This window comes from Saccostrea cucullata, unplaced genomic scaffold, assembly GCF_032062105.1.
Source record: "Saccostrea cucullata isolate Sc308-1 unplaced genomic scaffold, CSIRO_AGI_Scuc_v1 ctg123, whole genome shotgun sequence".
NCBI classification, from domain to species: Eukaryota; Metazoa; Mollusca; class Bivalvia; order Ostreida; family Ostreidae; genus Saccostrea; species Saccostrea cuccullata.
In genome coordinates, this window is record NW_026927579.1 from 52,842 (window position 1) to 67,095 (window position 14,254).

General features: G+C 34.7%; 1 protein-coding gene across 3 annotated transcripts; it reads right to left on the bottom strand.

Moving 5' to 3' along the window:
* Nucleotides 1–6,757: 6,757 nt before the first annotated feature.
* LOC134274824 (complement C1q tumor necrosis factor-related protein 3-like) lies at nucleotides 6,758–9,419 on the bottom strand. Of its 3 annotated transcripts, none has more exons than XM_062757061.1 (3): nucleotides 9,329–9,419; nucleotides 7,292–7,351; nucleotides 6,758–7,193 (listed from the first exon to the last, which is right to left on the bottom strand). In XM_062757061.1, the coding sequence occupies exons 2-3, from the start codon at nucleotides 7,347–7,349 to the stop codon at nucleotides 6,793–6,795; spliced, it is 459 nt and encodes a 152-aa protein (XP_062613045.1). In that variant the 5' UTR covers nucleotides 7,350–7,351; nucleotides 9,329–9,419; the 3' UTR covers nucleotides 6,758–6,792. The 3 variants fall into 3 exon arrangements, with proteins under 3 accessions (XP_062613045.1, XP_062613044.1, XP_062613046.1); XM_062757060.1 differs by lacking the exon at nucleotides 9,329–9,419 and adding an exon at nucleotides 8,845–8,896; XM_062757062.1 differs by lacking the exon at nucleotides 9,329–9,419 and adding an exon at nucleotides 8,315–8,437.
* Between the last annotated feature and the right edge of the window lie 4,835 nt (nucleotides 9,420–14,254).

Here is a 14,254-nt window from a genome sequence, read left to right on the forward strand (position 1 = left end):
AATTTCTTTGCCCCTGGGTCAGGGGTCTTAGTGTTAGGACTGGCCTGGGCTGTAATGATACATGTATAAAAACAATGAATCATGTACATAGTTTTTTTTATGTAAGGAAGGGTGCACTTTTAAAACTTTGAATTAATGGCTTACTTGTTAGGGGTTCTGGTGATGTATGTAGGACAAGACTCTAATGATTAAATAGTGAAAATGCAATAATCATTTGAAAAATCTCCAATGCTCCTGGGTAATCTAAGTACATAGATATGATGAGAAAGGATGTCTATTCCAAAATTTTGAAATTACTGTAAACCAACTTCCATACTCGTGCAAGAAATTTTTGCGAGATTCGCGAGAGCTCCATCATCACGAATATTTTTCGCCGCGACCGGTCCTTAAAGTCTGTGTGCCTATTAACAACAGATCCAAAATAGGCTTGATTGGGAAAATTAATCCTTATGAACAAGATTATGCACGGTAAATCGCGAAATAAAATCGACGCGAATAAAAGTTGGTTTACAGTAATGGCCCTTGGGTCAGGGGTACTGGTCTAATGATTATGTACTGAAAATAAATTTATGCTGTGAAATCTGCTGTTTGGTATTGATTAAACATTTATGATCATGATGATGAGCAAGGGCATCTTTTCCAAAATTGTGAAATGTGCGGCCCTGGGCAGGGGTTCCTATGGGGTGTTGCACTACTGATTTTGTTGTGGAAATGTATTTTTTCTTTGTTACTCTGATCTACCTCTGGGTATTAAGTAATTAAAGTGAGCATTAGTGTATAGTAATGATGAGCAATGGTGCCTCTTTAAAAATTATGGTATCATATGGCCCCTGGTTTAAAATATGAAACAAATTCAATTTTTGGAAAGTTGTTACATGATACTGAAGTGACCTATAAGGCCCATGGGCCTCTTTTTAATATGTTTTCCTCTTATATTACAGCCATCTTCCTTACATAATGGGTTTGTTGCTGCTTTACTCCATGAATTTAGTTTGATGGCAAACCAGGATAATAGAGGTACGTTTCTAAAATTCTTCAATGACAACAACCTATGTGCATTAAAGATTTACTTATTTAAAACTTATGACAGCTTCAGTGCTCCAGTGTTCCACATTAACTTTGGGTAACTACAAATTACAATTTATATGACTCTGCCTACCACCTCATGCAGTGTCATCAGGAGGCCTGAGGAAAGTAGCAATGTTTTAGGCCACACCAATTTTTGAATTTATTTTTTGTCGTACAAAACTGTAAAAATATATAATAATTCCAATTTCCCACTCTCAAGAAATTTTGTACTGATTTCTGTTCTATTTTTTGGCTCTATTTTTAGGTCTTTTTGAAGTGCTTACTCTAGAAAATAAAAAAGAAAAAAAAATTGAATGCTTAATTTTTTTCATGTTCGGCCTAAAAAATTTTGTCCCGGCCCAAAAGTAATTATATGTATTATATTTGGCACAATTTAATAGCTCCTTTTGTGAAAAGCACCTTCCACTAAATCAAGAACATATATGTAGCTAGATGGCTTGTGTATATTGATTCATGTAAAACACATTCAGAAAGCACTAAAGCAAGTCTATGCTAACCCTGAAAAATCAATTTCTGCTCAATATTATATATGTTAAATATAATACATTTACATATTACTTAATCATTCACATTCTTGTGCTTTTTTAATCAAAAGTCTGATAAACTAGAAATTGAATTTATGTGGCCTTAATTGAGGAATTCTACTTTTCTAAGTTTTTGATGGATCTTTAGCAATAAAAGCAAACAAATCTATGTTTTGGTTTGACAGGGAGTTGAGATGAGGAAAAGTTCAATAAAAGCAAGATAGAGTTACCTCTCTTTTGTCTAAAACTATAACTGTGCATAGATAAGTTCTATTAAAACTTTCATCAGAGTATATGTTTTTAGTGTATAAAAAACAAGTGGTGAATACATTTAGATTTTTTGATTCATACAATCTAAAATAAAATTTCAATTATTGAATTCAAAGTAATTGTACATGTGTAATTAAGCATGTGTACAGCAAAAAAACTTTGTTTGAGACTTCTTATCTTTTAGATTTCTAAAGAGGGATAAAGGGGGAGGGGAGGATTCTTTAGTTATGAATATTGCAGGAGATATATCTTTTATTTAAATCAGTAAAACTCTGTATCATGAACAATGATATCTCAAATATAATGGACATGTCAAAGTGAACTTGACATCAAAAGCACTTCTTGCTTTGAATTACATGTATTTTACTCTGTTATCTTGAAGAAATCGAGAAATATTTTCTCCGTCTGTGTAATCAAGTAAGAGGTTTGACTGTCTTTTCATTTCTTGCCTGATAAGATATACATTTTGAAAGTATTCTGACAGAGAAGAAATGGTCAGCAGGAAGGCACATAAATTTACATTTCGAAAGGAATCTAGATGGTAACTTACTTAATTAAGAAGAATACTTGTTCAAATAAACTCTTTTAGAAAATTTATACTAGACTGTAATAGACCAACTTTAAAATGTTTGTTTGCCTTCTCCCAACACAGGATGAAAAATTTGGGTTGAAGGGTATGTAGAATTATTTTTCACAGAAATTTTTCAAATCAATGCTTACATTTTATTGCAAAATCTATTTTCTGGAATGCATAAAAAATATTTTTTTCTTGGAGGTTAAGAAAGTCTTAAGTCAAACCATTTTATCCCAGTTAAACAGGAGATGGAAACCAAGCACATTTTTAAAGATGGCCTTTAATTTATTTTTTTAGAACAAGAAATTAGTTTTCCAGTAGCATATATTGTCACAGGAGATTTGATGAAAATTATGTTGAATGGAGGAGCCTGGAGGTCACACTCAAGATTCCATGCTTTTCAGCTTTTAAACAAAACAAGATTTTAAAATACTATGTATTTTTTTTTGTAAGGTCACATGATCCAAACTCCAGAGGCCAAAGTTTGTTCATTGCCAGCTGTTGTCGATAACCTTTCACCTTTTCATTCAAATTTCCTCTAGTGATTTGTAAAGGGTCAACCTTACGGGATGGAATCACAGTAGGGTTTAAAAGTTTTAAACATAGGAATATATATTAGGGAAAAATATTTGAAAATGTCTTACAAACAGGTGGGCCTTGATTATTAGCACTAATTTGCATTAACATCCTCAAAAGACTGCAGATTCTTGTTTTTTCAGACAGTTCCATTTTGGGTGGGGTGGGAGTACAAACAATTCTACATTTTGGTGTAAAACTTTAAACTTTGATAATATAGGAAAAAACCTGTTGTTTTAAATTTTGTTCTATGGAATGAAAAACCTACAGAGGTCTCTGGAATGACACCTGTAACTTTGCTTCTGTACATGTTTTGACTTGCAGTATGATTTGTAATATAACACATACATGTAGTCTAAGAAATATTTCTATAAGTAAACAAATACCAAGACACATATTTAAGAAGGAGCCCTCTTCACACATGCCTAATCTCCAGATTAACCCATAATTTATACAATTTCTAGCATCATGAATATACAATGTATGATACTAGTATACAATTTAAAAGTCAAAACTTTAATTTTTCTGGTTTTAAAATTGCTTAATAATAAGTTCTGACTTTAACTTGAATAAGAACTGAAAGAAATCTTCTTATTTTATCATATGTTCACAGGGATGGATCTAGAATGGTAAAGAAATGTTGGGCAGTTTGACTCTCTTCCTGTTGTTTTCAGATATTTTTAAATAACCCGGTTTAAGTTCCAGTGGAAGACAGATGTTCAGGCCTTGTGTGCCTTCAGTAGTACAGTACAGGGAGAATTAAGATAAGGTTTATATAACTATCGTAAAAAATGGGAAAAAAACATAGATACCCCCTGAGAGACATGAAGCTCTCTGGAAATGGTATAAGGAATAATGTAATTGATGGGAATTGACCCAAGAAAGTGTCCCAACCAGAGAAAGATTGTTTTTTGGCAAAATCTTTACATGTCTGCCATGTGGACCCCTTTCCCTAATGAAATTCTAGTGTCTCACTCCTTTTTAGCTCACCTTCAATTAATGAAGTGGACATGCATTGAAGATGCTTCTAGTGTGTTTCATTGTACCAGATAAAGTTTTAGATGCTGCAATTTCAGCAAAGGAACAACCAGGTTAATGTTTTTGGAGCAGGTGAACATTTTTGGTTCAGTTTTTGGTATAGGTTATATTTCCAAGTAACTACCGTATACACCCAATGATGACCAAACTTGCATTGATGATACATCAAAGGATGTAAACTATCAGGCCTGCTTCAGATGCTGGATCTGACCAACATTTTCTGGATGAAAACAGGTTATTGTTTTATTTGCAGGTGTCATTTTCATTAACTGCAATCTCTATGATGACCAAACGTGCATGGGTGTTACATCTAAGGATGCATGCATATGACCAGGCATGCTTCGGATGCTGGATCTGACCTACATTTTTTGGGTGAATAAACAGATTAATGTTTTGGGTGCAGGTCTCATTTCAAAATAGCTAAGGGCCTTATATTGACCAAACTTGTATGGAAGATGCATCTAAGATGCTGCAATCTGACGGACATTTTCTGTTTGAGTGAAAAGGTTTTTTTTTATATGCAAGTCTCATTTCCAAGTACCATGAGCCGTATGTTGAGCAAACTTCCATGGATAAAACATCTTAGGATGCACACCAATGGACTTGCTTCGGATGCTGAATCTGACTTATGTTTTATGAATGAGCGAACAGGTTGAAGTTTTTAGAGTAGGTTCATTCTAATGCAGGTATACTCTCTATGTTGAACAAACTTGTATGGATGAAACATCTAAGGATGCACACTAATGGACTTGCTTTGGATGCTGGGTCTGACACACACTGTCCAGATTATAGACCAGGTTAAAGTTATGGGTGCAGGCCTATCACCATGACAAGATGTCTTTGTAAAACATTGATGCCCACATATAACAAAATAGCAGATATTAAACTTTTCTTAAAAGCAAGTCAAATATATTAGTACCCAAAGTAGGGTATTCTCACAAGAAATACAATTGGGAAATATGAAAGCCCTGTCACCACCTGTTCAAAAGTTATGGCCATAGATAAGTTTTTGAATGGAAGGTCAAACTTCAGGGTCAAGGTCAAAGGGTCAAAGTTGTTGTTTTCTTAAGAAAGGTCTTGTCACAAGTATTACCTATGTGAAGTGCATGTGGAAGCCCTAGTCCTAACCCTTCAAAAGTTATGGCCAAGGTTAAAATTTTTAAAAAGTTAGTAGGTCAAACTCCAGGGTCAAGGTCAAAGGATAAAAGTTCTTGGTATCCAATAAAAGGTCTTCTCACAAGGATTACATATGAGAAGTATTGAAGCCCTTACCGTTCAAAAGTTAAGGCCAAGGTTAAAGTTTTTTCATAAGCACAAAAATCTCCAAGGTCAAGGTCAAAAGGTCAAGGTTGCTTAAAACTAATGAAAGGTTTTGCCATAAAGAATAAATTTGTAAAATATCAAAGTCGTAGTGTAGCTTCAAAAGTAAAAGTTAAATTTTGTGATAAAGTGGTCAAATTTGGTGGTACCTAAAGAAAGGTCTTGTCACAAGGAATACAATGTACACATGTTAAATATGAAAGTCGTAGCTCCACTACATCAAAAGGTATGGGCAAGGTTAAAGTTTAAAGTTTTTGCGGACAAACACAGACAGACAGACAGACAGCTAGACGCTAGACACGACAAAAACTTCGATTATGGGGGCATAGAAATATAATGCCTATATATTAACCAAACTTGCATGGGTGATGCATCAAGGGATAAACACTTTTAAATTAGCTTCAGATACTGGATTTGAATGACATTTTCTTGATGGGAGACTATTTCGATGTTTTTGGATAGGCCTATTCCCAAGTAAATGCAATCCCTATCAGATCAAAATTGCATAAATTTTGCATTTTGGGATGTAAACTTCTAGAATGGTAGTTAATTGTAGGACGTTTGCCTACTTAAAGACAGCATTTGTTGTGGTGAGCTCTGTAATTTCTGATTATCTATGATATTAAAACGCTTTCTGTCATGCTACCGTTAAGTATATTATCATGAGACTAAATAGGTATAGGTATAGTCCAATCATTATGGTATGAAAAAATGAAAATGATCACAGAATATTTATAAATTCTCAATGTTATATGTATATGTGTCCATTTCTTCAAAGTTTATCATTATGATTGACCATATTAAAAAGGGAAAATACTTATAAAATCTAAAATATAATTTGATTACATTGTGCATAGCTTTCATGACAAAAACAAAGAAAAGAACATGGTGAAATTCTCATATATACTTAATTCAAAGTAGACAGAACCATCCTCACAATGTCAAGGATTTGTGACTTGAGGGCATATCTACAGACAATTGCATTACTATATCCCCTCCATCTTTGCCAGGGGATAATTAACTGTACACCTAAACCAAGAGCTCTGGCTTTTTAAATGTAAAATTTTTAGCAACCAAAGAGATAAAAATTAGAGAAATGAACATGTCTCTATACATACATGGATATTATAAGATAATAAGTTAAAGTTACAGAGTTCAAATTATGGCTGTATTGCCATGTAACATGGACCATATCTCTTTATTATCTGATCAGAAAATGTGAGTAGAACTTGGGATTGCTTGATTGTGTCATAAGAAGTGACGTAGTATACCAGAATCTTTAACGCACGAAAGCCCCCCCCCCCCTCCTTCCTTTCTCTTAAAAAAATACATTGATTTCATGTGACAAATAACGAGACCGTATGACTTTGATGTCTATTTTTGCATTTTATTGCTTGTACATTAGTATATTTCAGTAGAAATAAGATACCCGGAAAACTGGTTGTAACTTCCTTGAAGATGTCTCCCGTCTTGTTCTTGTCTCGCCCAGACTTGATATCCTCGACGTAAAGCCAAAACCACGGTCTGTGTTCCTAAGTCATAAGGTGAATCACTTGAGAACACCCTGGAAACCATCTTGCCATTTTTGACTATTTCAATATGTATGTGATGGCTTGCATGGGCCATTGCTGCGCATGAAAAGACGTAAAGTCCATCTATTGGAGCTTTGAAATGTCCAGTCCATTTGTCGTAGCCGTTTCCATAATTGGTTACCACCTTGTCATACACTATTGTCTGCCTGGCTGACAAAGAGTGTTGATGTGAAAGTGTTGCAGTGAAACCAATGGCAGGATTTGTAACGCCTAGAATAACAATGAATAAACAATTGAGAGAGAGAGAGAGAGAGAGAGAGAGAGAGAGAGAGAGAGATTAAATTTTTAAAACAAATCTCATGACATACCTTGCTGTGCGATGATAGCCAACAAGAATAGAGACCTTACAAATTCAATTCCGACCATGTCTAGGTGAAAAACGATAAATAAGAAAGTGTACAGAAGGAAAAAAAAACGATCATACTTTAAGAATATTATAATTTGATATCCTATTTTTTAACTAAACTGGTCAGAGTTAATATGATTGTAAGGTATCAGTACGCATGCCTAACTCTTTGTCCGTCTGTAAACATTTTTTTCATCTCAAGAACCACTCGAATAATATCAATGAAACTTGTCACAAAGTACCCTTCGCTAAAGGGCATTCAAGTTTGTTTAAATGAAGGGCTATACTCATTCCAAGGGGAGAAAAGAAATAATGAAAAATTAAATACATGTAAATGTCATCTTTTAAAAATCTTCTTCTCAAGAAGCACTGGCCCAGAAAAGATGAATCATGGAAACAACCTCAGATAGTGTAGTTAATTTTTTTTTCAAATCATGACACCCGGGGATGGGGCGGGGCCACAATGGACGATCAATGTTTTGCATAGGAAATTGTAGGAAAAATGTTCTCTAAAAGAGCAAAGTCATCATTGGTCATGTTTATATGGACACATCCTCAATTAGTGTACATGTAGATGCATAATCAGTATTTGTTAAAATCATGACCCCTAGGGGTAAAATGGAACCACAATAAAATTTAAAACCTATAGGAAAAAAGCGACAGTCAAAAATTTGTAACCATCCCTAGTGTAGTTTCAAGTTTGCTTATATTCAAGCTTTTTCAAAGAATGCCCCCCCTTTTTTTTTTAGGGTCGGGACGACTTATGCATTCACTGAAATGATTTTTGCTCGTTCCTAGCCACATTGCTCAGTTGTTATTAGTAATGCAAATTTCAGTCGCGTACATTAAAAACATGACTCCTTTAATTTTGGTCGGATTCTAATATAACCTGACACAAAATTAGACACTTACATACAAGGATAATACATGTACATACCCGGGTATTTAATAGAGAATATTTTTTGAAAATTGAGAGAAATTTTACAATTTATGTCTTTGCAAGTTTTCGAGTCAATGTGCTATTCTTTTCTTTTGTTCAAAGTACAAATCAGTAGAGCTCCAGTCTTGTCAGAGAGCTCTGGTTTAACAAAGACCATTTTAAGAGTACTTAACACACACGTAATTATAAATGCATAGATTGGTATATGCATGTATATTTTTGACCGTTTTTGTTTAGAGATGACATATAATATAACAAATCCCTAAAATTTAAAAAAGCGTAAGTTTTCTTTTAATTTGGTTCTCACATAGGAGAGTTTGTTTCGCTTTTTTTGTAACTCTATACAAAATTTGCACTTCTTATCCTTGTGACAAAATCTTTTGAAATTCCCCCACTTTACCTGATAGGTGAAAACATTATTCGGGTTACCAAGTTTAATATAAATCTATGAGAAATATTGCTGATTTCTGAACAAAAAAAAATGTTGGCGTTATTTATCCTTAGTACTCGTAGCTTCTTATTTTTAATAAAAGCATTTTTATGAAAAATGTTTTTTTTTTAGAAAGCATTCTTACCGTTCAATATATCAAAGGTGTGATGAGTCTATCTGACGAGTATAAGTTAAAAAATGAAGCGCGCATGAATACAAAACTGGCAAAATTTACGGGAAATTGATCTTATCTTCACGCAATAAAGCGATTAGTTAGCAATTTGATATGCTTGCATTTTGAATGTTTGACCCAAAAAAGAAGTGTATTATGCAACAAGAAATAAATTAATCGAAGTAGGCTTACTGGTTGATCTTAACCTTGCTTCAAGATGTCACGAATATTTATCTCTGTTCAAAATTCCTCAAAAATCTTACTACAAATTTGTATTTGTCACAATTTGCTATAAATAATGACATCCTGTCCACCGAAAGCGGGTCACAATTCCTTGAATTGGCTCGTTTGAACTAGTCATGCATTTGAAAGTATATACATGTATCATAAACCTTTCTTCTAACGCGAAGAATCTTAAACTTAAGAATGATTGAATTATAATAATGTATTAACGTACCTGTTCTGAACACTTGGCCTGTCCATATGCCAGAATTGTTCTGAAAGTGTGTGTCGGTTTTGATTTAAAGATGAACACGTCATACTTAGGTGTTGCGTGATGTTTGACAATTTGAGCGATATTAACTTACGGAGATGCGTATAAGCTTCACTTAAGTTGAGAATCACTTTTTAATACATTACCCCCGTAATTTTCAAGACATTGTTCAATGTTGTAAAACGTGTCATTTAATTTCTTGAAGACATACATGTACTGCACATTGTGTTCAATGCCAAGCAAGCAGTGTTTATGCCCCCCCGCAAACGAAGTTTTTTTTTTTTGGGGGGGGGTTTGGGGGGTGGGGGTATATAGGAATCACATTGTCCGTCCGTCTGTCTGTCTGTGCAAACACATCCGGTCCAAATCATTCTTACAAAGGAAAATTAGAATCAAATACTGTAGATCACTAATTTTTCGCGACACCTTATTTTCGCGAGATAGTCATTGACTATTGATCAGCGAGACAAAATATTCGCGAAGTGTAGTTATTGCTCTATATAATCTTAAAGAATGCTATTATACGCGAGAATTGAATTTTTGCGAGCACAATGTCTCGCGTAATTACGCGAAAATAAAGTTCTCGCGAACAAAAAAGTGATTTACAGTACTTTACAGAAAGAGTGCTCATGACTAAGAAAGTGTTATCATCTTGGCTCAATGTCATTTGGGCAAGTTCAAGTTTACTGAAAGAAAAAAGATCATAATTTGTGTTCGTTCCATGAATCTACTATTTCACATGATCATGTGATTGACATGCTCTTGACCAAAGGTCATTTGTGCAGGTTCAAGGTCACAGAAAGAAAAAGTTCATAATTCTTGTCCAGTCCATATCTTATTGATAAACTTGATGAGTTCCCATTTTACACAAAGACTGCTCAAAACCTGAGGGTGTGTCATGACTTTGACTCAAGGTCATCTGTGCATGTTTAAAGTCACTGAAAGAAAAAGTTCATAATTCGAGTTTGATTAGTACTGATGTTTTACTAGGCAACCTCTTAGTTTCATTCATTAAAAATATTACGATCAATTACTAGTAAATTTTCACTCTTAATGTTTATACAAATTATGAACCAGTGACTTGGAACCTAATATGGAGAAAAAAAACCTAGCAGGGGTATTTGTCAATTTTGGACAGTTCTAGTTTGTTTTTGTTTTTTTCGAAATTTCCTCATGAAACATTCGTTCCTTGTGACAAAATCTTTTTTACTTTTTACTTCTCCATTTTTTTTTTACTTTTTACTTGCAACACACACAGCAGTATTTTAATGTACATTGTTTTTTATTTTTTACAGAAAATATCTCCATTTTTTTTTACATGAATCACGTTTATATTTTGATGAAAAAAATTATTTTAAAACTATCAATATAAATGATAAGACATTGACAGAGAATTTACCAATTGTAATACCACGGTCCGATTTTGTATTTGGCTTCATTCTTCTGCTTTTTATGTGTAGAGAACTACAAATTTATCAAAAATCCTTACGCTAATGAACTATGTTCTTTGACTTATGAAGTTTTCAAAGTCATTACTACTAAATAAATGTTTATTTTATATAGATAAACCTTCGTTTTATTTTTGTTGCTTTATTTAGCGTTTGTATTATCTCAAAAGCGGTTGAGAGTAAGAACTATACTTTTGCACGTAACTTTAAAATGGCGACTATGGGGTCAACATCCTGCCTTGAACATTTAAGCCGGCAATTGCTCTTTGAGCAATAAGCCCGGCTAAAAATTAATATTTTCATTTTTTTGGACCGTTTTCAAAGTCCTGTTTGCAATTTACCACATTTATTTTTTGAAACTAAAATATTTCTAAATCGATTTTGGTAAACAGATTTATCATAAGAATATCTTGGTCAAGTTCTGTTTTGGGTATGATCGAGCCATTTTGAGTTAAACCCCTTTTGACGTAGAAAAATTCTAATCATTAGGGGGAGGTGGGCATAAGTGTTTTATAAGCATCTCTTGTTTTCTTTTGGTCACATGAGCCACTCAGGTGACGTATTGCTATCCGTTTTTGTCCGTTGTTGTCCGACGTGTGTTAACACTTGAACATATTTAGCTTCTTCTCTAAAACCATTGAATCCAATTTCAGCCAGTTTTACCACATGGCATGGTATCTATAGGTAAATGGAAATAAAATTTCTGAATTTCATGGTCCTTGCCCCCCTCCCTCCCCCCTCCCCTCCTGGGACCAGGGGATGGGACGTAATTCATCAAAATTAGTGCTATCTTTAAAATTCAATTTCACTGCAGAATATCAAGCAGTCAAACTACTGGAAAGATCAAATAATCATTGAGTCCTATACGAAAATTGTGAAATTCATGGCCTCAAAGTCCGGGATTCTAGTGCTAAGGCGGGGCTATATAGATTACATAGTGAAATGCATTATTATCCCCTCGCGCAACTAGTTGCGGAGGGGATATAGCATCGCGAATGTGCGTATGTGTGTGTTAGTGTGTTCGTTACATCTTGTGGGCAAGATTGACAGAAAACCTTTGCATTAACCATTCTCAGCGTTTACATACTTGTGTGGCAGTATAAAAGGACGAAGCCTATTCATTTTCAAGTTCATTGATGAAATATTTCTTCAGATATCGCATCTTTACTACCTCGAAACCCTGACATTTTATGTACGAGTTGACAATAATCATTTGTGGGCATGACTGACAGAAAACCATTGCATTAACCATTCTCAGCGTTTACATACTTGTGTGGCAGTATAAAAGGACGACGCCTATTCATTTTCAAGTTCATTGTTGTAATATTTCTTCAGACATCGCGTTTTCACTATCTCGAAACCCTGACATTTTATGTACGAGTTGACAATAATCATTTCCGCTTGGGAACCAGTTTAAGAGCCAGTTTTAAAGTTTGAAAGGCGTGTCGAGTCTGAGGAACCAGATGAACGTCGCGGTTTGCCTTTCATTACTTAATTCCAACGGGTGTCTAAGAATTTGGGGTGCACGTTATTCCTGAAAACTGTAAATACAATCCACAAGTTCAATTAACCTCTCGATGTACATGTACATTGTTATTTTTCATTACGAAAAAAATGCATATTGCCTGGAACTGTGAGATATACTTAGGTAGGTAAATAATTAAAATTACTGAAACTTATACATATAGCATACGTGATATGTTTCTGCTAGGTATAAGAGAAACTGCCCAATTACGTATGCATATTATCCCCCTCCCCACCGAAATGCTATGCAATTTGATTTCTGTTAAAAATAGACATCCTTCACCCTTGATAATTTTGTTAAAAAAATAAATAGTGCTGAAAAACTATTTATTATCTTATATTAAACTTTACTACCCCAAATTAGGTATCCCTGTTATGCCCCCCCCCCAACCAAGATGCTATGCACTTTGCATTTTGTAAAAAAAAAAAAGGATCAACTACACAATAATTTTGTCAAAAGTAAGGGAGTTGATTATAATGTTGCGGGTTTGAATCCCTTTACGTGGAGAGTGTGAGACCGTGTAAACCACTGGCCCATGACCCAACAGATGCTGGCACAAAAAGATCCCTCACTGCTCAATGGTCGTCAGTTCCTATTACAGGAAATGATGTGCAGCTCTCCCCCGGCAAGCCTTCATATGAGCAAAAAATTCCTGAGAGGGACATTAAACAAAATACATTGTACTAGCAATCTTTAACATGTATAGCGTCCATCGAGAGAATTTATCTCTTATGAGATATTGCCATTTCCAGTGAAGGTTCTGTCGCGAGGGGATGCTCCGCTTAGCGGTGCCCTTGTTTGAAAAATCTTCTCAGTCTTAGGTATTAAGAAACAAACGTAATATATACATGTACAATGTATTAATATATTGAAGAAGGGTGTACATGTATCTTCCAAAATTATGAATTTCATGACCCTGTATTAGGTGTTCTGTTGTTACGGTGGGGTCTTAATGATTATAGAGTGAAAATGCATTAATTCTTTGAAAATCTTCTTTTCTGTTCATTGATATTAAACAAACTAACTACAAACATAGTGGATGATGAGCAAGGTTGCCTCTTCCAAAATTGTGAATTTCAAGGCCCCAGGGTGGTGGGTTCTGGTGTTAGGATTAGACTCTTTTCATTATATATTGAAAATGCATTAATTCTTTGAAAATATTCTCCTCTGCTCCTAGGTACCAAATTTACAAACTACATGAGCGAGAGTGCCTCTTCCAAAATTGGGAAATTCAGGGCCACCAAGGTCTGGAGTTCTGGTGTTAGGGCGTGGCTTGGCTCTATTGATTATGAAGATGTAGTGAAAATGCATTAATTCTCTGAAAATCTTCTCACCTCTTGGGTGTTAAGCAGATGAACTAATTACATAGCTACAATAAGAAAGTGTCTGTCTTCCAGAATTTCTAATTTCAATGTTCCTGGATCAGGGGTACATGTACCATAGGGGGGAGGTCTTATGATTATATAATTTATTACAAACAAAAGCGCATTCTCCAAAATTGTTTAATGTGTGGCCCCAGAGCCAGGGGCTCCTATGGTGCGGGACACTACTCATACTAATGCTACCCGCAAAGGAAGTTTGGGGGGTGTAGGGATTACCGGCTGTCTGCGCAAACGTGACCGGTCTATATCTTTCTTATGGAAGAACAATAAAATCGACAACTTCACAGAAATATTGCTCATACCCTATGGGTGTGTCATAACCTTGACCCAGGGTTATTTTGGCAAATTTAAGGTCATTGAAAAAAGCTGATAATTCAATTTTGATCCATATTTTCCTTGTGCAAAATACTTCAATTTACTACTTCACTCAAAAATTGCTCATGACATAGAGGTGTGTTATGACCTTAACCCAAGGTCATTTGGGCAAATTGAAGGTCACTGAAAGAAAAAGTGCATGAATCGTGTACAGTCTATA